We start from the raw sequence: 26,567 nt of genomic DNA on the forward strand, positions 1-26,567 counted from the left end.
TTATCACTGCAAGCATATCTCAATACCCCATTCCTTACCTTTAAACAATGTAACTCTGCAATAACAACATTTTTATTCCCACACTTATACTGGTACAGTCTGGAGTAAGTTGCTTCTCATAAATGAGGTAGGCAATATAAACTGTATTGCCCTCAGATAACTGAGTGAGGAAGCTACTTTTCTGTGCATCACAAGTTTTAAAATCCTTAAGGAGAGGAGCACTTGGCTTTCAGTCTGAGGTAGTAGCTAGAATAAAGCAGAGTTGAGAGAAATGCAAGGAAGTGCACAGAGACCCTGCCCCAGTTCATCGTGGACAAGTGGCCGCAGCACATGCTTGCAGTATGTGAAAACTGTGTGACTTCACAGGTGGCCTGGCTGTCTCAGTAACAGCAGATCAAGTTGACATCTTAATTGCTACTCCCACAGAGATCTAGCAAAGCAGCAGCTTGTCTGACCCTGTGATCCGGGCCCAAAAGGTGCAGCTGGCTTCATGCTCTGCAGTGTGATCTCCTCCTCTGTGGTGCTGTGACCAGTAAAGCCCTTTCAACTCCAGTAGTTCACGTACAACTGTACTGTCTGGTCTTGTGGCTTTGCCCTCAGCCTTCCTGAATGCCCTCTGAGAGGCAAATTCAACACTGTTCCGTCTCCTTCCCTCTTTGAAGGCTCCATGTATTGTTTCCTTCTGAGAAGCAGCTGTTGGCTGGTGCCAAAGCCAGCTCAGTGGCCGAGAGGAGCGCTTTGGGGCATACGTCCAATGCCGAGAGAGAGAGAGGGTGAGACATGCAGCGAGGAACCTGACAAACACCAAGCAGAGTGATGTGCAGCTCTTCTGTGTAAGGTGTGTGGCAACAAAAATGTTGTTTTTGCACAGAGTTACATTGTTTAGAGGGAAGGAATGTGGTATTGATATGTTTGCAGTGATAAGAAAGCTTAACAGATGACCTTGTAAAATGCAGACAACCAGACTCCTTAGAGCAATTAGGCGAAAATCACAGTGTTGAGTCAGATAAGGGAAGAAACATTACCACCTCAAACAGTAAAAAAGTCAAAAGAAATTTGAAAAATAACAGGCTGGCAACTGAAAGCCATGTATTATCTGTGAAGCATCGGATAGGTTGTGAACCTGGATTACCCAGTCAATGGGGAAACAGGGGAGGGTCCCGGTCATCGAGCAATAAAGTATATAAACTGTACTATGTGACTAGTAGGTGCGCTTGTAGGACACCCGCCATTGTAATCGCGAATAAAAATGCTACTTCACTGAGATCCTCGCCTGAGCCTATGTTATTGGCTACAGAGCGTTTCTCACAGGTGTGTCCAGAGTTGCCCAGCATGACTCACTTCCCCACAGCCTAGTGCCTGCTTGCTTTGCCTCAGGAAGTTGGGCTGCATCTGGGTAAATCTTGCAGCTTTGGCTGTGTTAATTCCCATTAGCCATTGGTGTTGATTGAGCTATTGACTCTGATGTAATGGTGAAAACGACCTTTGCCCAGCAAAAGGTAGTTTCCAAAAGTACTTGAAACTCTCTTCCTGATCCCCACCATGTCAGCTGCTGCCAGGAAGGACAGCGAAGCTGTCTATGTAGTCCTAGGCTCTGGACACCCTTCCTTGAAGGTAACATTTGCCTCTGGAATTCACAGTGGAAACACCGAGGCTGAAGAATAAGACCTCATTTGGGGAGTGATGGGTTTGAAAGTTAGATTGGCTCCAAATTGTGCTTTGAGCACTGACTGCTGCTGGTGGGTGTGTAGCAGATAATTTCATGAGTGTGAAGATAGACTGCCCTGCCCAACAGGCAATCAGCTGGAGGGCTCCAGAAACAAAGGGCAACTCTGAGTCTTTGTTATGCATAACGTCAAAGGGGGGCTTACAGATGGAGTTATTCAGGGAAATAGGCTGTGGTGTTCTAAGGAAGATCTTGTGATGCTCTTGTACCTGCTTTAGCTGCTAGACTAGGTTATTGAGTGCGCCACAAGCATCCTGTAGTGGGGTTTTAGCTGATCAATCAACAAATATTCTCCAGCTCGCTCTAGTTTCAAAACAGCTCTCTTCTCAGGATAGCCCTGAGAAGGCCCTCTGTGTTAAGAGCTGCCTGAATAATCATGCATTTAACATCTTAGCCATGTAGGATTTGCATTGACTTCTCAAATTAAACAAACAAACAAACAAAAAAACACACACACACACACACAAAGAAGTTGTTGATTAAATTCTGTGGTTGCTGGATGAAGGCTCTGGTTAGCATTGTTTCCTTGTGCATATCCGAAAACTTGAGGTCTTCCTACCAGTTACTGTGTACCAGCATTGTGTATTGTTATCAGTGTACTACCCAGCACATCTAGACAAGTGCCATGCTGGCTGTGCATACCCAATATCATAGTATCCCTTTTTAGAGCAACAGGGATTAAACTGAAGAGGATCAGTGTGGTATTTCCAGTGGGAAGGGCTATTAATGCCAGAGGAGGCAGGATGTGCTCAGTGGGGCTGGGAAGGAGCAGTCTTGGAGTGCTGTGATCTACAGCATGGCTTTCCTAATCAACCTGGCTGCTTCTTGGCTATTTGGATTGTCAGACTCTGAGCAAAGTTATTTATTCACTTGGTCAATTCTTGGCGCTGTAAAATACATTTTGCTGTCTAACATAGCAAGTGTCAGCAGCGTGTCCCATACTACAGAGATAAGACTGTAGGCTTATGCAATGCTATATGTATTAAGTTGCTAAATCAATTTTAAAATGTTTTTCAGGTTCTAAATGGCTTCTAAGAAGTTGGGGTCTGACTCTCATGGTAAGTGGAATTTGGTATCCTTGTCCTATCAGTAGGATGAATCTTACTGTTGCTGCTGAGTAATGTCCTGGCCATCGAGACTAATCTGTTCAGCCCCTGACTGGCTTTTTTGTTAGGAACAAAGTGCCTTGGCTTCCTTCTTGCATATCTGCTTGCTAACGCTGTGCCTGTTCTCTGGTTAAACTGAAGTTCAGCCTATGACTATCCCCCATCATCCCTGCCCCTCTCTTATGAGAGAGTGGCTGAGGTGGAGCTCAGCCGCCCACCTGAGTAAAACCACCACGTTACCATCGAAACAGTGGCTTGGATGTTACTTTGTATATGTTGGTTTTGCTTTTTGTATTGAATTTACTGTTAGAAGACAAATTGAGTCTTTATCTATTTGAGTATTCAGGTAGTAAGGTCATCTATTTAAAAAAAAAAAAAGTGAAGGATTCTTTACTTTCTGGGTCAGTTTTCAAGTTTTCCTAGACTAGTACTGTTGTGATTGGGCTGAATGCTATGAGCATCAGTGTTTTGCTTCAGAAACACTTTTTTTTTCTATTAACTGTCCTAAAACAGTTGGTGTCTCTTAGCACATGCTTGATGTTTTTGTAGCAGGATTGTATTCAAGAGAAGCATTGTATTAGAAATAGAATAGCATTGTATTAGAAAATTAACATACTGGAAAGAACCAAGAAAGTTTTTATTCCTTAGTCTAGGTGCTGAGGTTAAACTGACAGCCATCAGTTCAGCTCATCTAGTCTGGGTGCACTTAGGTTTTTTACTGTCCCAAAACAAGGGATGTTTTTCTGTAAATACCACAGAGTGTGTTCTATGGCTAGTGTGTATTTCAGGCAAACAAGAAGGCTGTGGAAGGGGAGGTGTCTCCCACTTACTGTGTCAATAGGTCTAATAAGACAAGTATTTGCATACTGAGCAATTTGGGCTGTGAGATTGGTGCAAAGAGGTAATTGTGCTTGGCTTGTGTGCTTGGATCATCCCAGTTAGAGCTGGACTTGTAGCAGCGGGACTAACCAGGGCATGGTAGCAGCAGGCAAGCTTGACTCTGAGCCTTTAGGAGGAGATAAGGCTGTCTCTGACCTGGCCATGATGTAAGTGTAAGCACAAAGGCTGCCACAATTGCTACTTCTGCATAAACACGCACTGTTGTATCCAAGTTCTCACACTGCCAGCTCAAATGCTATTTGGGTGTCGTGGTGTTGGTGGCCAGCAAGGTGCAGTTTGAGTGCTGTGCTGTGTACTGCTTCTCAGTAAGGACCAGTGAAAATACTATTATATTCTGCCTGGAGCGCTCTTTTGTTTTGGTAGTATGGGTGCCATGTAGGTTGTTCAGCCTGAGGGTGTCAGGGCTAGAGGAAATGCCCTCTGTGTCCCAACAGGGCTCTGGGACCAGCCAATGCAGTTTATAGCACAAGAGGTCAACTGATGACAGCACATAAACATTTGATTCCAAATTAACAGGATATTCCTGTTCTCAAAAGCTGCTTGTCCTCTTGGAGCTTGTGGCTGCGTTGTTGTAGATGAGTTAACAGTGAAGGAGCACAAATAGTACTTAAACTGTCATCCAAGTATGAAAATGGGTCACATAAAAATGGCAAGTCACAGCTCACTGAGCAAGAGGTTAGTCACCAAACATCTTACATTGCCACTAATGTCTTGTTGGATCTGTAGCATTCGGAGCAAAGTTGCAAATGATAACAAAAATTTGGAGTGTTTGTCTAGTAATATACAGTCAAAAACCTTGTATGTAATTCCAGAAGGTTAGACCAGTTAATCTAGAAACTGACTACAATTTATGTTATGGGTTTTCTCGCACTTCTTCACAGCAGCTCATGGAAAAAAAAAACTTTAGTCTGGCTTCTTGGAGGAGCTTGAGTTGTTGGTGATTCTGCCTAGTGAGTTTGCAGGGTGCTTGAAAAGTTTTTGTCCTAAAACACTATAAATACTACACGTAAGTGACAGATGTAAAGCACAGATGGAGGACCATGGAATAAGTCTGTGGCCTCTCACTGGAGTGATCACAAATCAGACTGGATCCAGTTAGATTGCCTTGTTTGGAAAGTCAGAATTGCTACACTGAATGTTCTTGAGCTATTTCACCGTGTTTTGTTTAAAGCAGATCTCCTGGACTTGGGGCTACTTTGTCCTTGTGACCCCTTCTGTCCAAATGTTACTTTCCACTTGTATGTCAAACCTTTTTTTTTTTCTTAGCTGCTCTACAGCTGGGTCATTTTAAAACTTGCTTTGAATATAACAAAAGCTGATGGCTCCTTCTATAGAGGCTTAACAGAACGCAACATTCAGGAGAGCTTCAATTTCTGGTTGTGTAGGCATAGTGTTGTCATGAGGGAAGCTAAGATGCTGGAATATTAACTTCAAAATCTGCTCAGCGATTGGAGTGTTGTAAAATATAGTTATGGACTAGAATATTCTTTTAAAAAGAACAAAACTGAAGCAATGAAGTCTAGGCATATTCAGTGTGTTTCTTATCACGCAACTTCCTTTGTATTGAGTCACATTGTGTGGTTGGGGTAGCAGAGAAAGAGTAGCTGCCAAATACAGAAACATGAGACTTAACTGAATGCATCAAATTTGTATGGTTTTTGATACAATTTCTTCTTGTGATCTTAGGGCCTTTCAGTTATCTCGATGACATCCCATTTAAGATAGGAGACAAATTTAAAACCCCTTCGAAGGTTGGATTACCCATTGGTTTCTGCCTGCCTGATTCTTCTCAGCTTGTCAGAGAAGCCCAGGTAAGGATGGTTTGTGCACTTCTGCTCTTTCCTCTGTGACCCTAGGTCTTCAACGTGCGATGCTGTGAACTATATTTTATATATATATATATATATCTTCACTGTGCTATACTGTTATTTCATAGTCTGCTAGAATGTAGAGGAAGATAATATTGTAAGCCATGCAAAAAGTTTGTACTACTTGTCACTATAAAAAGTCTGATGGCATTTATTTTAGTGTATCTACTCCAAAAAACCCACAGTGTTTTTGTGTAACAGGTAAGGGTTTAAATGCTACCCTGACATTGCTAAACTAAGTTGTAAACTAAGTTGCTAAACTAAGAGGAAAGATGGTAATAATTGAAACACCCATGCTGTGGCATACCGTCAAACAGGGTTCTACAAGTATGACCATATTCTGTGCTCTCTCTGTTTTCCAGCCAAGCTGGGGTTCAAATACAGTACGCCTGGTTGGATTGCAACGCCTCGAATAAAATGATGTGATCATGTAGGCTATGCCTTGCACAGAACTACTTGGCTTTTTTACAGTTCTGGTGGGAGCTATTCAAAGTAGTAACAGTGCATTGAGGCTAAATTGACCAAAGCCATGTACTTAGTATTTCATGTGTCTAAACGTGTGTTTGTATGTATACAGCTATGATAGCTCTGCTCAGATGGCAAAGTGTGGAATGAATAGTGCCCAGCACTTCTGCCAGTGAGTTGTGTTTCAAAATCACCTTGCTGATAAATTATATGTCCCATCTCTTAGAGCTAAAGGAAGGGAAAACTACTTAGTATAGAGTTGAGATAGGTCTCCAGGTTCTCTCTGGAGCCTGCTATGGGATGGATAGCACAGTGTGAGTCCCAGAAAAGCCCAGCAGAGGCGTAGCAAACCTTCCTGACTTGTTGCTCTTCAGAGCTAGGATGTCTTATTACCCCTTTGGTTATGTGACATCATCCTGGCAAGCAGGCTGTAATTCTTGTGAGTCACAGGTAGGTTACACCCTGGACTTAGCTTTGTAGGCTGTGTTCTCTGAATGTTTTGTCATGATATGGAGGGCGCTAAGGGCATCTGGTCTCTGTAAGATATTAAAGCTTCACATGTATTTAGTGTGTTCAGAATTTTGTCCTCTCAATCAGGCTACCACAGTGGCCTGTGCGCTGGTAGTGAGTAGCTTATCTAAATGTCTTATGTGCTAACCCAACCCTGAAGGAGCTGATGTCAAATGAGAAAAGCTTGTGGGATCCAGTCATGCCAAGAACAGTGGCAAAATCTGCTACTACAGGAAGTTGTTGTCAGAGTAGCCAGCACATCCCCTTTGGCTGATGAGTCCTTAGCACAGGTATGAGAATGCTGATACCTCTCCAACCAGTGGGTCTAAAACTAGTGTCAGGTCCCTTAGGAATCTTTTAGGGGGAACTGATAAATACCTTATTGCTCTTTGGATGCAAAAATTACTCTTCTGTAGTATTGAATGCCTTGTTCAGTGGTGCCAGATCTGGGTGTGACTGTCCATCATGTGTGACATCGCTGTCACTGACACTTCAGGCTTCCACTGACTGCATCTATTTTCTTGTTGGAAGAGGGGGAGAGAGTTGTGAAATTGATCTTGTGATCATCAGTAGCTCTAAACAAAACTAAATGTAGGATGGACACAAAATATGAGATTCTGATCCAGACTATAGCCAGATTTTGCTGCAAGAGGTAAAATGAACTACTGCTGGTGTCTCCTAGTTTTGCCATTCTGTAGGTTATAAGAGATGCTGGGGAAAAATTGTCTGTCTGTGATGAATCATGTAGTTCTTGCTCTGTGTTACTTGTGTTACTTCTGCTGTAAAGTAGTAGCTGTGATTCTTATAACTTGTCTTTATTTTTTTCCCTCTTTCCTTCTCTACCACTGGTCAGTATGACTTCTCCCTGGAAAAGAAAACAATCGAGTGGGCTGAAGATATCAAAAAAATTCAAGCTGCCCAGAAAGAAGCTGAACGCAAGGCAGAAGAAGCAATAGCAAACTCAAAAGCAGCCCCAGAGGACAGCAACAGAATGGGGTTCTCAGAGGGACCTTGCCCTGAGGCCATGCCTCCTCCTATTAACCCCATCCTCGCTGGTCTGCAGCACAATAACATTCTTACTCCCACGCCAGCCGACAGCAGTGCTGTGAAGCAGAAAGTTCTTAGTCCACCTCGCCCCAAAGCAGACTTCAACCCAGCTGATTTTGAAAGTGAAGAAGACCCATTTGACAAACTGGAATTAAAAACTATCAATGATAAGGAGGAGTTAAAAAACATTCTGGAAATCCATGTCGGTACTACTGGGCCGGTTGTTGCCCAGCTGTTAGATAGCAGTTTGCCCAAAGGAGGGTCTGAGTCTGTGTTGCAAGATCAGGAGGTTCTGGCATTCATAGAAAGGGCCACGTTGGACTTCAAGCCCCTTCACAAACCCAATGGCTTTATCACTTTGCCACAGTTGGGAAACTGTGAAAAGATGTCCTTGTCTTCCAAAGTGTCCCTGTCCCCCATCACTTCAGTGAGCAATATCAAATCCCTATCCTTTCCTAAACTCGACTCCGATGAGAGTGATCAAAAATCACCAAAGCTCATGAGCACTTTTCACAGCACTACCTGTCTCCACAACGGCACTTTTCTCAGCTCTTTGCAGGCCTGTGCTCAGACTAAAGCTAGCAAACTGAACGGACACCATGTGGTTGGTCTTTCTGCTTTAAACGAGGACAGTGGCATGGAGACATCAACGTTATCCTCTTCAACCAGGCTGCCTTCCCTGGCTGTGTCAACAGTTCGTACGGAAGAAGAATCGTCTCAAAGCACAGCGACCACGGTAAACACGCGGTGGATTAAAACTGAGTTTGTGGGGGAGATGTGGAGGTGTGGAGGCAAATGTTGATTCTAAAATGTCCCGTGGCTTTGTATTTAATTTCATTTAATGTGTGGTGTGTAGATAGGACAGGTCATGTACAGTAATTCTTTTATGTGGCAAAATCATCAGCCCAACAGGTCTTCATGCTGACAGTTGTGAACCTCAGGCTACTGCTCACAGGCTTCTCCCTGCTCCCCTCCCATCTCTGAAACCAATTCTGGTGACTTTTTTCAGCTTCTCAGCTCTTGTTGTTCATAGTTATACATAGCTGCATGCCTTTTGAGCTAACTGTAAGATTTCTTCCATGGTTTCTTACCTGTGAGGATGGGAGGATTGCTTTTTGGATACCAAAAGCAGTTTTGAAGACCATCTCAGATTTACAGATTTTGGTTGCTGTACAGCTCTGAGACAGGAGTTTGAAGCTTTGTTGCTTCTAACTTATAGCAAGTTCTGAGAGTACTTCGGGGACACCTAACTTGATGCCATCTGTTGTGGCTTTGTGAGTGGGAGTCCAGATTTGAGTGAACTTGGGCACTTTTTTCCAAAGAACCTAAGATCTGGACACCAATACTTATGAATTCTAATGGAAACTGTATAGCCAAATCTTCTAATTAGCTCTAAAATGTGAGATTTGGAAGGCTGCTTCTGTCCTGTGCGCGGTGGTTTTGCGTTCTTGCTGGTGTACTGTAGGTTTTTGTGACACCATGTGCTCTAAAACTGGTGATGGTCCTTCTCTTCCCACTGTTCTTTCATCTCTCTTCAGGCTTAAGTAAATGCAGTATTATTTGAGAAATGCAGTATTCTGGCAACTAGCATATCCCTCAGAGCATAGCAGAATAGGTGCTTATGGATCACTAGAGCAAATTCAATGCTGTAAGCTTTGGCAGGAGCAGCGGTGTGCTGAGCAAGTGCTTGCTGTTACAAATCACAGGTTTGAGGGGAGATTGCCTCATTGTATGAGGCTCAGAGGTGAAGCCTTGGAGCATGACGTCTCTAGGGATTAACATGAAAGATCACTTACCACTAGGTAGATGGGCCTTAAGATAACCAAATTCTCACTGCAAGTACTTAAATCTCTGTGCTAGATTAAATCCTAGCGAAGACCGAGAGGGGAGGTGTGTTCTCGACAATGCTGTAAGGGAAGGTACAAAAGGTTTTAAAAACTAAAAAAGGAATTAACAAATAGACTTACTAGGAGATGTAATAAAAATCATCACTTGAAACTGTGTGTTTTGTAAGTAGCAAGCCAAGAAATAGGTATGTTGACAGAACTAGTTCTTTCTATTGAATTTCCAAGGCTTCTGAATATGCTTGTTTCCTATTTCCACAATAAGGTCCCAGTGGCTGGAAAAGGACAGCAGAGTTGCAAGAAGTTGAAGTATAGGCAAGGACCGTAACAAAAATCCTCGGAGTATGAAAAGGATAGAGAAGGAAATCAGAGTAAACCATGTGGCCGACAGAAGGAGGACACAATCCTCCTACTGCAAGATTGCACGAGAAGAAGCCTGGTGATTTTATAAAGCTTCAATATACTTCTGTCCCAGTGTGTTGCACAGTGCTGTTTACATACATGTTTTTTCCCTCACAAGTTCAGAAATCATAACTTTTGGATTTGGAGTTACCACTGGAGCATGTTTTACCAGTAAATTGGATCTAAGGGTTTTTTGGATGCAAATAAACTTGTGATTTCTCTGCTGCAGTGATTCTGGCCTGGGTGGTTCCCTTTTTCCTCGCGGTATTTCTTGAAGCTCACGGGTTTACTTTTTGCAACTTTGGCAGAGGAAGAAATGACTAGCGAAGACAACCAGTTGAAATTAAACAATCGTTTAGAGACCTGAATTTGTATGGAATGTCTTATTTGTGGAAATATTTGGTTATGGGAGGATGGACACTCCCGATGGACCATTCAGAATGGACACGCTCCCAGATAGTGTACAAAGTCCCTAAAAGTAGGAACAGTGTGCAAGCATGGGCTGAAAGCACTGCATGCCTTCTTGAAAGGCACTGAAATGCAGGCTTGAGTCTTAAGGGAGCACAGCTTCTGAGTGGCCGCCAGCTCTGGCTTTGTCTCCTGCAGTTCCTTTAGGTGATTCTGTCCTCCACTGGAAGTCCTTTGATCATGAGCACAGGTTATCAAGCTCAAGTAGATCAAGGAGCTGCTTTACCATGACTTGAATCCCTGGTGTCAGAAACAGTTTGGGTTCTTCTCGCTGTTGCATTAATAACAGAGCATCGTTCATTTGGAGTATTTGATAACCAGCTGATTTTAGGGCTATTCCAGACCCCTATTTCACTGTATCCCATATTCTAGTGCTTTATGCTCTGCCAAAAGAGTCTGGAGAAGGGTGGAATTTGAAGAGCTTTCAAACCCCTCTTACGACCATCAGGACCAGGTTCTTAGGTAAACCAGTCTATCAAACTGCATGTGATTTCTTGTGCTTTGTCTCCTGGAAGAGAAATTGAGTGGCAATGTAGAACAAACCCCCTCGCCTCCCCCAGTCCTTCTTGGGGCCCAAAGAAGGACTTTCTGAAAGAAGTGGCCAAGTTTTCAAGCAATTGATGTTGGCTGAAAAATATTAAGAAAGGCCATATACTGAGGGTTTTGGCGATGTGATTTCTTGCAGCTTCTTCTAATTCTATTTATTCGATTCTATTTAAGTCTTCCTGCATTTTAAATGTGCAGACCTTGGGCAAAGTAAAATAGAGTTGTTGGTTGGTTGTGCCCCTTGGCAGACCAGTTCTGCAGAAATGGAGCAGGTGTACAGCCCTGACACAGGTGGGTTTCCTTGCCAGGCTGTTTTGGAAACTGAACAGGCAGGACAGAGGAGGCCTCTCTGAAATAGATGTGCTACTGAAAATGGGTAATTTCTGTGCTGTCTGGCTGGAACTTCTCAAAGAAGGGCCTGCTCCCAATTGCTTATTTTTCTTCTGCCAGCTGTTTAATTAACAATTAACAGCCCAAGTTGGATATGAGAAGTTTGATATGAGTGATGTGAAACAGCCCTTTGAGGTGGCTACTTTAAGGTTCCTCTTGAAGTAAGAGCACTTAGCTCCTTTTCAACCCAGCAAAAAGTTTACTAAGGGAAATGTGGTTTAACCCGGCCAGCAGCTAAGCACCACACAGCTGTTTGCTCACCCTCCCCCCTCCCTCTCCGGGATGGGGGAGAGAATCAGGAAAATGAAGCCTGTGGGTTGAGATAGAGACAGTTTATTAGGACAGAAAAGAAAGGAAAACAATAATAATAATGATACGTATATACAATGTCCACAGAGTTTGTGTAGTCCATGACTGACTTTGGGCTCCATCTGTCACAGCAGTCTTTCAGGGCAGAAGAGATGGTGTGTGGTGTTGGATCGTTGCATGCTGAAGCCCGTTCTCGTTCCATCACACCACTGTGCTTGTCCAATTCTATCAAAATTCATTCATCATTATCTGCGTGGCTGTTACTGTGATACCATTAATGGGACATTGGCATATAGCAATCACAATGGTGATGACATACAGTATTATATAATAATTAACATACTACAACTCATGGGCTATTCTCACCCAGTATTAAATCCCCTTGAGGTACACACCGGACCTTCCCATTCTTTTGCATCACCCACCAAGTGCATCCAGGTCCCTGAGCAAAAGCAATACCACGAATGGGTTTGCCTTTTCCTGAGGCAGTAGCCCAGACTGTCTTCCCCAGCATGTTTCTTACGTGCACTACAGGAACTTTATCCCCTTTTACAGTACGTAGCAGGTTTGATTGGGCAGGTCCAGCTCGGTTGGCAGATCCCCTAGTATTGACTAACCAGGTGGCCTTTGCCAAATGCGTATCCCAATTTTTGAATGTCCCAGCACCCATTGCCTTCAGTGTAGTCTTTAACAGTCCATTGTATCGTTCAACTTTCCCGGAGGCTGGTGCATGATAGGGGATGTGATACACCCACTCAATACCATGTTCTTTGGCCCAAGTGTCTATAAGGTTGTTTCGGAAATGAGTCCCGTTGTCTGACTCAATTCTCTCTGGGGTGCCATGTCGCCATAGGACTTGCTTTTCAAGGCCCAGGATAGTGTTCCGGGCGGTGGCATGGGGCACAGGATATGTTTCCAGCCATCCGGTGGTTGCTTCCACCATTGTAAGTACGTGGCGCTTGCCGTTGCGGGTTTGAGGGAGTGTGATGTAATCAATCTGCCAGGCCTCTCCATATTTATATTTCAGCCATCGTCCTCCATACCAAAGAGGCTTTGACCGTTTGGCTTGCTTGATTGCAGCACATGTTTCACAATCATGAATAACCTGTGCTATAGTGTCCATGGTCAGGTCCACCCCTCGATCACGAGCCCATCTGTAGGTTGCATCTCTACCTTGATGGCCTGAGGTGTCATGGGCCCATCGGGCTATAAATAATTCACCTTTATGTTGCCAGTCCAGGTCCACCTGAGCCACTTCAATCTTAGCAGCCTGATCCACCTGCTGGTTGTTTTGATGTTCTTCAGTAGCCTGATTCTTGGGCACGTGAGCATCTACATGGCGTACCTTTACAACCAGGTTCTCGACCCGGGCAGCAATATCTTGCCACAGTGCAGCAGCCCAGATGGGTTTGCCCCTGCGCTGCCAGTTGTTCTGCTTCCATTGCTGTAACCACCCCCACAGGGCATTTGCTACCATCCATGAATCAGTATAGAGATAGAGAACTGGCCACTTTTCTTGTTCAGTAATATCTAAAGCCAGGTGGATGGCTTTCACTTCTGCAAACTGACTCGATTCTCCTTCTCCCTCAGCAGCTTCTGCAACTCGTCGTGTAGGACTCCATACAGCAGCTTTCCATCTCCGATGCTTTCCCACAATACGACAGGACCCATCAGTGAACAGGGCATATTTCTTCTCATTTTCCGGTAGCTTGTTGTACAGTGGGGCTTCTTCAGCACGGGCCACCTCCTCCTCTGGTGATATCCAAAAGTATTTGCCTTCAGGCCATTTCATCATAACTTCCAAGATTCCTGGGCGACTGGGGTTCCCTATTCGAACCCACTGAGTAATCACTGCAACCCATGTAGCATCAGTTGCATGATGTGTGCTTCCTTTGAACATCCAGCCTAGTACCGGCAGTCGGGGTGCCAGGAGGTGCTGTGCTTCAGTACCGACCACTTCCGAAGCAGATCGAACTCCTTCATATGCTGCCAATATCTCTTTTTTGGTTGGAGTGTAGCGGGCCTCAGATCCTCTGTATGCCCAACTCCAAAACCCCAGGGGTCGACCTCGAGTTTCCCCAGGTTCTTTCTGCCAGAGGCTCCAGGTGGGGCCATTCTCCCCGGCTGCGGTGTAGAGCACATTCCTTCCATCTGGTCCTGTTCGGACTGGCCCAAGGGCATGAACTATCTCCCGTTTAATTCGTTCAAAGTCTTGTCATTGCTCGGGGCCCCGTTTGAAATCATTCTTCTTACGGGTTACTTGGTAGAGCGGGTTTACAATCAGACTGTAATTTGGAATGTGCATTCTCCAAAACCCCACGACACCTAGGAAAGTTTGTGTTTCTTTTTTGCTAGTTGGTGGAGACATAGCTGTTATTTTGTTGATCACATCCATTGGGATTTGATGATGTCCATCTTGCCATTTTATTCCTAAAAACTGGATTTCTCGTGCAGGTCCTTTGACTTTATTTTGTTTTATGGCAAAACCATCCTTCAGAAGGATTTGGACTATTTTCTTCCCTTTCTCGAAAACTTCCTCTGCAGTGTCACCCCACACAATGATGTCATCGATGTATTGCAGGTGTTCAGGAGCTTCCCCCTGCTCCAGCACAGACTGGATCAGTCCATGGCAAATGGTAGGGCTGTGTTTCCACCCCTGGGGCAGCCGATTCCAGGTGTATTGGACACCCCTCCAAGTAAAAGCGAATTGTGGCCTGCACTGTGCTGCTAGAGGGATGGAGAAAAATGCATTAGCGATATCAATTTTGGCGTACCACTTGGCTGCCTTTGATTCCAGTTCTACTGGAGTTCTAGCATGTCCGGCACTGCAGCACTCAGTGGTGGCGTGACTTCGTTCAGGCCACGATAGTCCACTGTTAGTCTCCACTCACCATTAGACTTTCGCACTGGCCATATGGAACTATTAAAAGGTGAATGAGTCTTGCTGATCACTCCTTGGCTCTCCAGTTGACAAATTAGCTTATGGATGGGAATCAGGGAGTCTCGGTTGGTGCGATATTGCCGCCGGTGCACAGTTGTGGTGGCGATTGGCACCTGCTGTTCTTCAACCCTCAGCAACCCCACAACAGAAGGGTCCTCCGAGAGACCGGGCAAGGTAGACAACTGTTTAATGTCCTCTGTCTCTAAGGCAGTGTCCTGGTTCCAGTTAGGACAGAGTTAATTTTCCCTCATAGTAGCTGGTAGGGTGCTATGTTTTGGATTAGGATGAGAAGAGCGCTGATAACATGCTGATGTTTTAATTGTTGCAGAGCAGTGCTTACACCAGGCCAAGGACTTTTCGGCTTCTCGCTCTGTCCTGCCAGCGAGCAGGCTGGGGGTGCAGCAGGAGCTGGGAGGGGACAGACCCAGGACAGCTGACCCAAACTGGCCAAAGGGGTATTCCATACCATCTGACGTCATGCTAAACAATATATAGGGGTGGCTGGCTGGGGTGGGGGGCGGGCTGCTCGGGGATAGGCTGGGCATCGGTCAGGGGGTGGTGAGCAATTGCATTGTGCATCACTTGTTTTCTTACACATTATTATTATTAATACTATTATCATTATCACTATTATTATTATTATTGTTATTATTATATTCCTGTCTTAATAAACTGTCTTTATCTCAACTCACCGGCTTCACTTTCCCGTTTCTCTCCCCCATCCCAGAGAGGGAGGGGGGAGGGTGAGCGAACGGCTGTGTGGTGTTTAGCTGCCAGCCGGGTTAAACCACAACAGGCAGCTATGCCAAAAGCCCAGCGGAACCCTTTTGGGTCCTTGAAATATCCTCTTCTAAGATAGTCTATGCCAAGGATGCACGGAGCATCTGGGCCAGTCACAATACGGTGCTTTCGCCACTCATTACCGGTTAGACTCACTTCAGCCTCCAATACAGTTAACTGCTGGGATCCCCCCATCACTCCATAAATACAGATGGGCTCTGGCCCTTTATAGCTTGATGGCATTACAGTACACTGCGCACCGGTGTCTACTAAAGCCTTATATTTCAGTGCGTCTGACATGCCAGGTCATCGAATCCACACAGTCCAATAAACTCGATTGTCCCTTTCCTCCCCCTGGCTGGAAATAGGAGCAGCAAGTTTCTCAGAGAACCCCCTCTTTTGTGACTGTTTTTCCTTGCAACTCACGTACCCGTGCCTCTAGGGTCAAGGTAGATTTTCCATCCCATTTTCTCATGTCCTCTCCATGGTCACGTAGGTAAAACCACAGGGTGGCACGGGGTGTGTACCCATTATATCGTCTTCCTTGCACAGATGGACGTTTACCCCTAATAGCTGAGACACTGGTTCATTCAGGTGGGGAGGAAGATAAATTCTCTTTAAGTTGGTGGTCCTCTTCCAAAGGTTTATCCACAGCCGAGACGCAGGCCTGTAGGGAAGAGGAGAGACTTTCTTCGTACTGCCGGAGTTGTTTAGCCACTTCATCCACTGTGGGTTCCTCATCATCTTTCCAGGCCATTACTGCCAATGAGCTGGCATATGATGATGGTGCACTCCGTACAAACTTCCGCCACATGGGTCGTGTACACTGGACTGCATCTGGATCTGTGGATATTTGTTCGTTGTCTAGGTCCCTATAAATCACCTCCCGTACGGCTAATTCCCTCAGGTACTGGATTCCCTTCTCCATAGTGGTCCACTTGCCTGGAAGACATGCAAGTTCTTCCTTGAAGGGATACCTTTCCTTCACAGCTGACAGGAGGCACCTCCAGAGGCTGTGAGATCATGCTCCATCTCCAATTGCTTTGTCAATGCCTGCGTCTCTAGCAAGGGATCCCAGCCGCCTGGCTTCCCTGCCCTCTAATTCCACACAATTGGCTCCGGTGTCCCAGCACCGGAGCAGCCAGGTGACAAGCTGCTCACCTATGCAGCGACCAAAATCTTTTCGCACATCTCGTAGCTGACACTGGTATAGGGTTCTGGTAGTTACTGTTGTTTTTGCGACATCCTCATCTTCATCCTCCTGGTCCTCTGATGGCCCGGCCTCGTCTTCTCCATGCTTAGTCTTAGCAGGAGTTTTTCTGTGTTCTAAACAATGTGACTCTCTGAACCATTTTTTCATCTTGGTTACCGGTGCAACTGACACTGGTACAGTTTGTTTCCCTGGCTCACCCTTGGGGCCCAATGTAGGGCTTGGAGTGACTGCTGGGCCTGTCTCAGGGGTTGAAGTGGCAGCACGGTCTGTCACTGGGGTTATATTGGCATTGAGTGCAGCTCAGTAAGCATAGGCCAAGCCCCAGCACGTTGCAGTGATTTGTGTATGTCTGGTGCTGCCAGGGCGATGACACACCTTTTTCAAGCACTCTACCAGTTTTTTAGGATTTTGCAGTTGTTCGGGGGTAAATTTCCAAAGCACATGAAGGTGCACACTGCTCTAGATGCCTGCCCATATCCCCCCACTCTCCCTGCCACTCATAACTATCCTGCCTCAGGACAGATCTCTGGATGACACTCTTAAGTATTTGTTTAACCTTAGACAAAACCTGAAGTGCATTCAGGAGACATAACAATGAGAACATGCTGGTCTGGACATCCCAAGGATATTCAAAGTTTTGGTAAGCTACCATAACTCGCCTGGAGGAGAAGAAAGGGAGAGTGAACAAATGGGAAAAAACATCTTCCCCTGACCCCTGCATTGATTGATTTATGAAGGGGGGTGGGGGTGGAACCAGGGACACTAGAAAGGAGCCTGAATGTGACATGCCAGTTCTTCTGGGTGAGGAATATGCTAGCAAGACCTCGCAGTCTTGTGTCTTTGTGAAGGATGAGGATGACAGAACATTTCGCAAGAAGGACACAAGGGTTGGTGAGAGGTTGGTAACTATGGAAACACCTGAGTGTGGTCAGGAGGGTATTAGGGTTTCTCCCTCCCAAAAGGTGGCCCAGCTGAGGTGCATTTACACTAATGCATGCAGTATGGGTAACAAACAGGAGGAGCTGGAAGCCACTGTGCTAGTAGGAAACTATGATGTAGTTGCCATCATGGAAACCTGGTGGGATGATTCCCATGACTGGAGTGTGGCCGTTGATGGCTACAAACTGTTCAGAAGTGATAGGCAAGGAAGGAGGGGAAGAGGAGTTGCCCTCTGTGTTAGGAAGTGGATAGATTGTGAAGAGCTGTGCCTGAGAAACAGCCATGACCAGGTCGAGAGCCTGTGGGTGAAAATCAAGGATCCGTCCAGTAAAGGACATCTAGTGGTTGGGGTCTGCTACAGGCCACCTGATCAGGGGAAGTCTGTTGACGAGGCCTTCTTGCTTCAGCTGCAAGAACTGTCACACTCACAAGCTCTTGTCCTGATGGGGGATTTCAACCACCTGGGTATCTGCTGGGGGTAGCGGCACTGCAGGTTCCAGGCAATCCAGGAGATTCCTGGAGTCTGTTGAAGATAACTTCCTGGTCCAGGTAATAGACGGACCGACCTGACGTGAAGCCTTACTAGACCAGGTGCTCACCAACGTGGAAGAGAGCATTAGAGAGGTTAAGACTGGAGGCTGCCTGGGCTGTAGCGAACATGCCCTGGTGGAGTTTGTGATCTTGAGGAATATGGGTCTGGCAAAAAGCAGAGTCAGGACCCTGAACTTGAGGAGAGCAAACTTCCGGCTGCTCAAGGAATTACTGGCTGGGATCCCCCGGGAAACTGTCCTTGAGGGCATAGGAACAGAACAGAGCTGGCAGATCTTTCAGGACACCCTTCTGAGAGCGCAAGAGCTCTCCATCCCCCAGCAGAAGAAATCGAGCAGAGGAGACGGGCGACCGGCATGGCTGAGCAAGGACCTGCAGCTTAAACTGAGGGAAAAGAGGGAAATGTACAGGAAGTGGAAGCAGGGTTGTGTAGCCTGGGAGGAATACAGGGGTGTCGTCCGGATGTGTAGAGACAGGATCAGGAAAGTCAAGGCACAGATGGAGCTGAACTTGGCAAGGGATGTGAAGAATAACAAGAAGGGGTTCTACAGATAAATAGGCAGGAGGAGACAGGCCAAGGAGAGTGTTCCCCCTCTGATAAACGAGACAGGAGAACTGGCTTCCTCAGACATGGAAAAAGCTGAGGTACTCAATAAGTGCTTTGTCTCAGTCTTCACTGGTGGTCAAGTTTCCTATGTCTGTCAGGACCCTGAACCTCGAGGAGAGGGTGAGAGGAGCAGATTCCGTCCCACTGTGACAGTGGAACAAGTCTGGGACTACATAAGGAAATTGGATGTGTATAAGTCCATGGGGCGAGATGGTATACATCCCAGGGTGCTGAGAGAGATGGCTGATGTGGTTGCTGAGCCGCTCTCCATCATATTTTGGGCCCCTCGCTACAAGAAGGACATGGAGGTGCTTGAGAGAGTCCAGAGAAGGGCAACGAAGCTGGTGTGGGGTCTGGAGAACAAGTCTTACGAGGAGCGGCTGAGGGAGATGGGGTTGTTTAGCCTGGAGAAGAGGAGGCTCAGGGGAGACCTCATCGCTCTCTACAGGTACCTTAAAGGAGGCTGTAGGGAGGTGGGGGTTGGTCTATTCTCCCACGTGCCTAGTGACAGGACGAGGGGGAATGGGCTAAAGTTGCGCCAGGGGAGGTTTAGGTTGGATATTAGGAAGAACTTCTTTACTGAAAGGGTTGTTAGGCATTGGAATGGGCTGCCCAGGGAGGTGGTTGAGTCACCATCCCTGGAGGTCTTTAAGAGACGTTTAGATGTAGCCCTTAGTGATATGGTTTAGTGGAGGACTCGTTAGTGTTAGGTCAGAGGTTGGACTAGGTGATCTTGGAGGTCTCTTCCAACCTAGACGATTCTGTGATATTCTGTGATATTTGAAAAATCATGGCTGTCGGGTGAAGTCCCCGGTGACTGGAAAAAGGGAAACATTACTCTCATTTTTAAGAAAGGGAGAAAGGAAGACCCAGGGAACTACAGGCCAGTGAGCCTCACCTCTGTGCCTGGGAAAATCATGGAGCAGATCCTCCTGGAAGACATGTTAAGGCATGCACGAGATAAAGAGGTGATCCGAGACAGCCAGCACAGCTTCACCAAAGGCAGATCTTGCCTAACCAATCTGGTGGCCTTCTATGATGGAGTGATGGCATCGGTGGACAAAGGAAGGGTGATGGATATCATCTACCTGGACTTGAGCAAAGCCTTTGATACTGTCCCTCACCACAATCTTCTCTCTGAATTGGAGAGGTATGGATTTGAACGATGGACTGTTAGGTGAATAAAGAATTGGTTGGCTGGTCGCAGCCAAAGGGTTGTGGTCAATGGTTCTATGTCTGGGTGGAGGCCAGTCACAAGCGGTGTCCCTCAGGGGTCGGTCTTGGGACCGGTGCTCTTCAACATTTTTATCAATGACATAGATGGAATCGAATGCACCCTCAGCAAGTTTGCAGATGACACCAAGCTGAGCGGTGCAGTCGATACAATAGAGGGAAGGGATGCCATCCAGAGGGACCTGGACAGGCTGGAGAGGTGTGCCCATGTGAACCTAATGAGGTTCAACAAGGCCAAGTGCAAGGTGTTGCACTTGGGCTGGGGCAATCCCAGGTATTTATATAGACTGGGCGAAGAATTACTTGAGAGCAGTCCTGCAGAGAAGGACTTGGGGGTCCTGATGGATGAGAAGCTGGACATGAGTTGGCAGTGTGCGCTTGCAGCCCGGAAGGCCAACTATGTCCTGGGCTGCATCAAAAAAGGGGTGGCCAGCAGGGAGAGGGAGGTGATTGTCCCCCTCTACTCTGCTCTTGTGAGACCCCACCTGGAATACTGCATGCAGGCCTGGGGTCCCCAGCACAAGAAGGATGTAGAGCTCTTGGAACAGTCCAGAGGAGGGCCCCTAAGATGATCAGAGGGCTGGAGCACCTCTCCTATGAAGAAAGGTTGAGGGAACTGGGCTTGTTTAGCTTGGAGAAGAGAAGGCTCTGGGGAGACCTCATTGCGGCCTTCCAGTACTTGAAGGGAGAGTATAAACAGGAGCGGGAACGCCTGTTTACGTGTGTTGGTAGTGATAGGACAAGGGGAATGGTTTTAAACTAAGACAGGGGAGATTTAGGTTAGATATTAGGAGGAAGTTTTTCACTCAGAGGGTGGTGAGGCACTGGAACAGGTTGCCCAGGGAGGTTGTGGATGCCCCATCCCTGGAGGCATTCAAGGCCAGGCTGGATGCGGCTCTGGGCAGCCTGCTCCAGTGGTTGGCAACCCTGCCCAGAGCAGGGGGGGTTGAAGCTAGATGATCTTTAAGGTCCTTTTCAACCCAGGCAATTCTATGATTCTATGATTGGCTCCCTGAAGAAAAAGCATGAAAGGTGTAATTATTAATAGTTTCTAGGGTAGGGTTCCCAAAGCATGGAGTTGATGGCAATGCTGAGTACAAATACCGGATTAGTCTCATGGCCGGTAATTTTATCATATCGTAAGCCAGTGTTACACAGCACAGCAAAATAATAACCCTATACCAACCCCCAGAAGTGATAAGCAACACGACAGGGAATGCATACACTACATAATGTGCTATATAACTCAGTTCGGAAAGCAGGTACAGCAGACTTGAGATCACAAAAATCGGCATTGTGATTAGCAACTGTTAAACTGATGTAATGCTTATAAGAATCTTGTTTTAACATGCTCTAGTCAGATCTGTTGTTATCTCAACCTTTCGTGCCCCACGTTGGGCGCCAAAAGGACTGTTGTGGTTTAACCTGGCCGACAGCTAAGCACCACACAGCCGTTCGCTCACCCTCCCCCCTCCCTCTCTGGGATGGGGGAGAGAATCAGGAAAATGAAGCCTGTGGATTGAGATAAAGACAGTTTATTAGGACAGAAAAGAAAGGAAAATAATAATAATGATAATAGTACTACTACTAACAATGTGTACAAACAAGTGATGCACAATGCAATTGCTCACCACCCGCTAACCAATACCCAGCCTATCCTTGAGCAGCCGGCCCCCCCACCCCGGCCAGCCACCCCATATTAATTGTTCAGCATGACGTCAGATGGTATGGAATACCCCTTTGGCCAGTTTGGGTCAGCTGTCCTGGGTCTGTCCCCTCCCAGCTCCTGCTGCACCCCTAGCCTGCTCGCTGGCAGGACAGAGCGAGAAGCTGAAAAGTCCTTGGCTTGGTGTAAGCACTGCTCTGCAACAATTAAAACATCAGCATGTTATCAGCACTCTTCTCATCCTAAATCCAAAACATAGCACCCTACCATCTACTAGGAGGAAAATTAACTCCATCCTAGCTGAAACCATGACAAATTTTTACTGTCAGAGATAGGTGTTGTTAGCCCTATGCTGGGGATGGGACAGTATTGGATGCTGGTGGGAAACCACGTGCGTTTAGCCGTTGTGCCGTTTTGCTCATATACAGCATGCGAAATGCAGTGCTTTGAGAGCAGAACAAACAATCCTTATGATTATGTTATAACTACACACAACTGCATAACCTCTGCATCTCATGTGGATTACTGATCAGGCCACAGGTCTCTCCAGTACAGTAGACACAGTCCCCAGTCTCTTCCCTGAAACCTTTTTCTCCAGCTGTAGCAAACTCTGCTTGTGTGTAATGTTCATCACCTTGTTCATGTGTTGTCCAACAGGTACACCCAGACAACAAGGAAACAGAAATGCCTATGGTAAGTTCCCACCTTGCTGTGTGCTTGCATTGCGTGGTATTTGTAAAATGCTGCTGGGGTGTTTCCAGAGGTAACATTCCTCTGAGTACAGAAAATCATAGGTGATGAGTGAACTGCAGGGTGAGGGAAGCAATCCCTTGCTTCTTCCAGGGTAAAGGGCTTTCCCATATCATAAGGACCTTTACTGTTGGAAAGGTTGGGTGTGAGAAAGTTTCAGTCCTGCCAGTAAGAGAGGGTATGTAACAAGAAATCTGGGTAATCAAATGTCTTTTTGAGGGTAAAAAGGGTGTGGTAGGAGTCAGACTACATAAAGTGCTTGGTTTCATCCTACCAGTGAGCAACTTCCCCAGCACAGCCTTGGAAGTCTCCAGTTACCTAATTTTGTGGGGTGTCCTAGTCCTGCAGTAGCCAGGAATGGGGACATGGATGCAAAAGATGACCATCACCTAAGCCTCTGGGTTTTCCCTTGTAGGTAATGCACCAAAACTTCCCAGCGTCTCAAGTGCCCAACAACACCAGCTGCGCAAAGCGGTCATGTGGCCCTGCTCCTGACATACAGCAGGCCCTCTCCGCTAGCGAGAGGCAGTGTGTAGAGACCGTCGTCAACATGGGGTACTCGCCTGAGAACGTCCTGAAAGCCATGAAGAAGAAGGGACAGAACATAGACCAGGTAAGAGCTTTTGCAGGAAGAGAGAAACCTTTGAGTGGGTGCTGATTCTGCTGAGAAACAGCCTTAGCTTTGCAAAATGGAGGGGGAGGGCACTTTATTCTAACAGTGAATTGCAGAACTGCCCCAGAAGTTTTCACCTGGCAGAAAAGTCTTCCCAAACCAAAGAACATCTGCATAACTTTCCGTTAATCTGCTTCAGTCAGCACAGTCTTCCTAGGAGTCACAGAACAATCCTTGGGAAGCTTGGTATGGATCCATGCCTTTAGTGCTGCGTGACCAAAAAGCAAAGCACCTTCCCTGTTCTGAGCACAAGGGGTTACTCTGATGATGCCTCTCCCTGTAGAGAGATGGGCCCCTGCAGGCTTACTACAGCCACGAAAGGCTCGTGAGGCACCAGTGACTGACTTTTTGTGTGCTCTGACTGTGGTGCTTCCTGCCATGTGTTGCCTCAAACGCTTGCTAAAACCATGTCACGGAGCATAAAGTGTGGCAGGGTGAAGTGTGGCTCTGGGTCTTGGATCAGCTTCAAACAAAGCAACGTTTTGAAGCCAGAGGAGCGTGGCCAGGCTTTCTGTGCTGGCCCCGTGCTCCCTGTGCACTGCGCAGAGCGTTGCCTCGGCAGGAGGAGCATTCCGGTAGCTCCTGTGCTGTGTAGGATTTGGCTGCTGGTAGAGCTGCTCTGCTTGCCCCCTGCCTATAAATCAAGAGCACTTTAATCTGTGTGAGGAGCTGTAGTGCCAAACAGAAGGAATGTCCCTTCGGAGGGCAGTTTCAAATCCTGCAGTATTTGCATGCTGCTTTCTATCTCATTCCTAGCACTACCTTTCTCCTACCTGTCAGACTTTCACCCCTACCTCTCAAAGCTGAGAATGAATAAGAAATGTGGCAGTAGTTTCTGGGCATGTAAGCTGGGATCTGCAGCTTGCTCAGCAGTATGCTGAGGTGATCTTAAGAAGCTGACTGCTTTCAGATTGCGTTAGGTCTTCTGGCTGAGAGGAAACTAAAAGCTGATGTAGCTTGATTGCTGGCCTACGGTACCACCTTAAAAATTCACAGTATAAAAAGCACTGTTAATCTTAAATTTCTGCCTCCTGAGTGATTCAGAATGGAAGGCTAGAGAAGGAAGGCTGTTTGACTGGAGTGAAAGATGAAGCTGATGGGAGAGCACAAAGACAGAAGGACTTGTTTGCTGTTTTTTTGAACAAGCTCTTGCACAAAGAGCGTCTCAAGATAGAGTAGGAAGAGCTTTGTCTCGGTTCCTGGTGAAGCCTGGGACAGAGTTGTGCTCAGTTCCTCTGCACGTATTGAGGTGCACGACTCTGTGCTGTGAATGCAGCTCTGCAAACTTCTTTGTTTTGTTCCCTGCAGGTTTTGGATTACCTGTTTGCACACGGACAGCTTTGCGAGAAGGGCTTTGATCCACTTCTTGTTGAAGCAGCTTTGGAAATGCATCAGTGTTCAGAGGAGAAGGTGAGAGCGCCATGTGCTCCGCAATAGTGAGAATGCACCATGAAGGGGAATTCCAGCACAATGAAGTGGTTGGTGTAATTCTATCTCCATGGTAATGCTGCCTTGTTGTCAAAACTGGCTGCCAAAGAACATTCTTGTAGTGATGAAGGGAATATGTTAAAACATTAGATTTCTTCTGCATTGGTTTATTGGTTTATTACCCCTACTCGCATGCATTTTTATGGGGACAAGCTCTTTTTAAAGACCCTGCTTATTTTGATGGCAACGTTCTAAACCACAGTGTTGTCTTTTGAGCAAGGTGCTCAGTACAGAGAGAGTTAACTTCAGAAGCAGCAAATTATCATCAAAATCCTTCCAGCTTGCCGTGGCTGTAAATTTTCTCCACTGTACAAATACATCTGCCTGCCAAATTGGGTTAGGGCTCTGTCTGAAAGAAGCTGGAAAAAACAGCTTTTGTGGTTTATGGTGTGGATGCTTTGCCAGCACCAAAGTTACAGAGGCAGGAACAGAGGACAGCAGAACTGCTTTTTAGTGTATGCCAGTGTGAGAAACACTCCGTAGCCAATAACTTAGGCTCAGGCGAGGATCTCAGTGAAGTAGTAATTTATTCGCGATTGCAATGGCGGGTGCCCCACAAGCAGGAGCGCACCTACTGGTTCCAAAACCCAGTTTATATACTTTTTGATGACAGGACCCTCCCCTGTTTCCCCACTGGAGTGGGTAATCCAGGTTCATAATCTATCTGATGCTTCACAGACAATGCCTGGCCTTCAGTTGCCAGCCTGTTTTTGAGATGGTAATGTTTTCTCCCCTTATCTGGCTTGACTTAACATAGTGATTTTCACCTGATCGCTCTAAGGAGTCTGGTTGTCTGCATTTTAGGAGGTCACCTGCTGAGCTTTCTTATCACTGTAAGCATATCTCAATACCACATTCCTTCCTTCTATACAATGTAACACTGCAAAAACAACATTTCTATTCCCACAATTCCCCCCTTTTTTCTTTTTATAATTTGTTGATTTTTGCAAAATTTTTCTCTAAGGTGTAATTTGGTAGATGTCTTCCTCTTCTTCACTTTCTTTGCTTTCTATTTCCTCTAATATCATCATCTTATCTGAGTAGGGTGGTGGATCCATGGTCATTTGTTTCGAAAGTGCAGTTTCAATTAACCGCTGGACAAGTCCCCTTACACAGGGGATAATGCAACAACCAATGGCTGTCAAAACTCCTGCTACTACAATCAAGGATGTAAATATGGACACTACCATCCCTTTCCATTTACCAAACCAAGATTCCAACCATCCTGTGATGGAAGTGTCTGCTCCTGAGTTTTCTGCCAATTCATTGGCAAGGGTGGTAAGCCCTTGCAATGCTCTAGTTACTGTGCCATCCGGGGCAGTATTGTTAGGGATAAAAGTACAACAACGGTTGCCCAGCATCACGCGCACACCACCTTTCTCCGCAAGAATCATATCTAATGTTATTCTGTTTTCCCAAGCCATTTTGCTGGTGGCATCTAGTTGTTCAGCGATTCCTCTTATCGCATCTCTTGTATAGTTTATGAATCTCTGCTGATTATAATAGATATAATTAATCCAACCCACATTTTTATTAATTGTTACCCACCAGAACAGTGACTCAAACCCTGCAGCAATTTGATTCCTGGCTTCCTGTTCATTGGGAACTCCTCTAGGCACCCCAATAGAATCTATGTACGCTCTATCATCAAATGATACTCCTAAGCTTCTTTTACTTCTTCTGGGTATTTGTGATGTTTCTCTTTCAAATGCCAGGGTGAAGGGTATAGCTAATTGAACAAGTGCACAAGTGTCTCCCCAGTTAGATGGCAGGATGGACCGTAAGATCTTCCCTCCACAGTACCACCAGAGATTTGCCCTGGGGATCTCAAGTCTTGAATAGTTTCCCATCAAGTCCTCGGTAGCATTCAAGGTCCTCGTGCACAAGGCAAATTCTCCCAGATGCCGGGTAGCACTCACACCCTGCCGTGAGAGGCAAGCTGTATGGTTACCTATAGCTGTGGAGAATACAGGGGGAGCCCTGATACTGCTATCACGCAAGGAAGGGAATAGCAAAGAGAGAGACTTACAGGCCTCATTTCCCCAGGCAGTCTTTTCTTGGTACAATGCAATCATACATCGCATCCCCTGGGAATCCTTGGTCCACCCCAATGGGCAGGGCACTATCTGGGCAATCGGTCATCCCGA

At 46.2% G+C, this 26,567-nt stretch overlaps 1 protein-coding gene across 5 annotated transcripts in view; it reads left to right on the forward strand.

Moving 5' to 3' along the window:
- The window catches only part of LOC310888893 (ubiquitin-associated protein 1-like), a 101,148-nt gene that overhangs the window by 43,375 nt on the left and 31,206 nt on the right, over positions 1–26,567 (forward strand). For all 5 annotated transcript variants that reach the window (XM_083852524.1, XM_083852522.1, XM_083852525.1 and 2 more), the window contains exons 2-7: positions 2,744–2,784; positions 5,419–5,543; positions 7,429–8,358; positions 22,167–22,202; positions 22,675–22,872; positions 24,241–24,342. In XM_083852524.1, coding sequence (XP_083708650.1) covers positions 2,751–2,784; positions 5,419–5,543; positions 7,429–8,358; positions 22,167–22,202; positions 22,675–22,872; positions 24,241–24,342 — 1,425 coding nt within the window. In that variant the 5' untranslated portion in view covers positions 2,744–2,750. The remainder of the gene's footprint in view (positions 1–2,743; positions 2,785–5,418; positions 5,544–7,428; positions 8,359–22,166; positions 22,203–22,674; positions 22,873–24,240; positions 24,343–26,567) is intronic.

Source organism: Anser anser (assembly GCF_964211835.1).
Source record: "Anser anser genome assembly, contig: SUPER_W_unloc_3, whole genome shotgun sequence".
NCBI lineage: Eukaryota > Metazoa > Chordata > Aves > Anseriformes > Anatidae > Anser > Anser anser.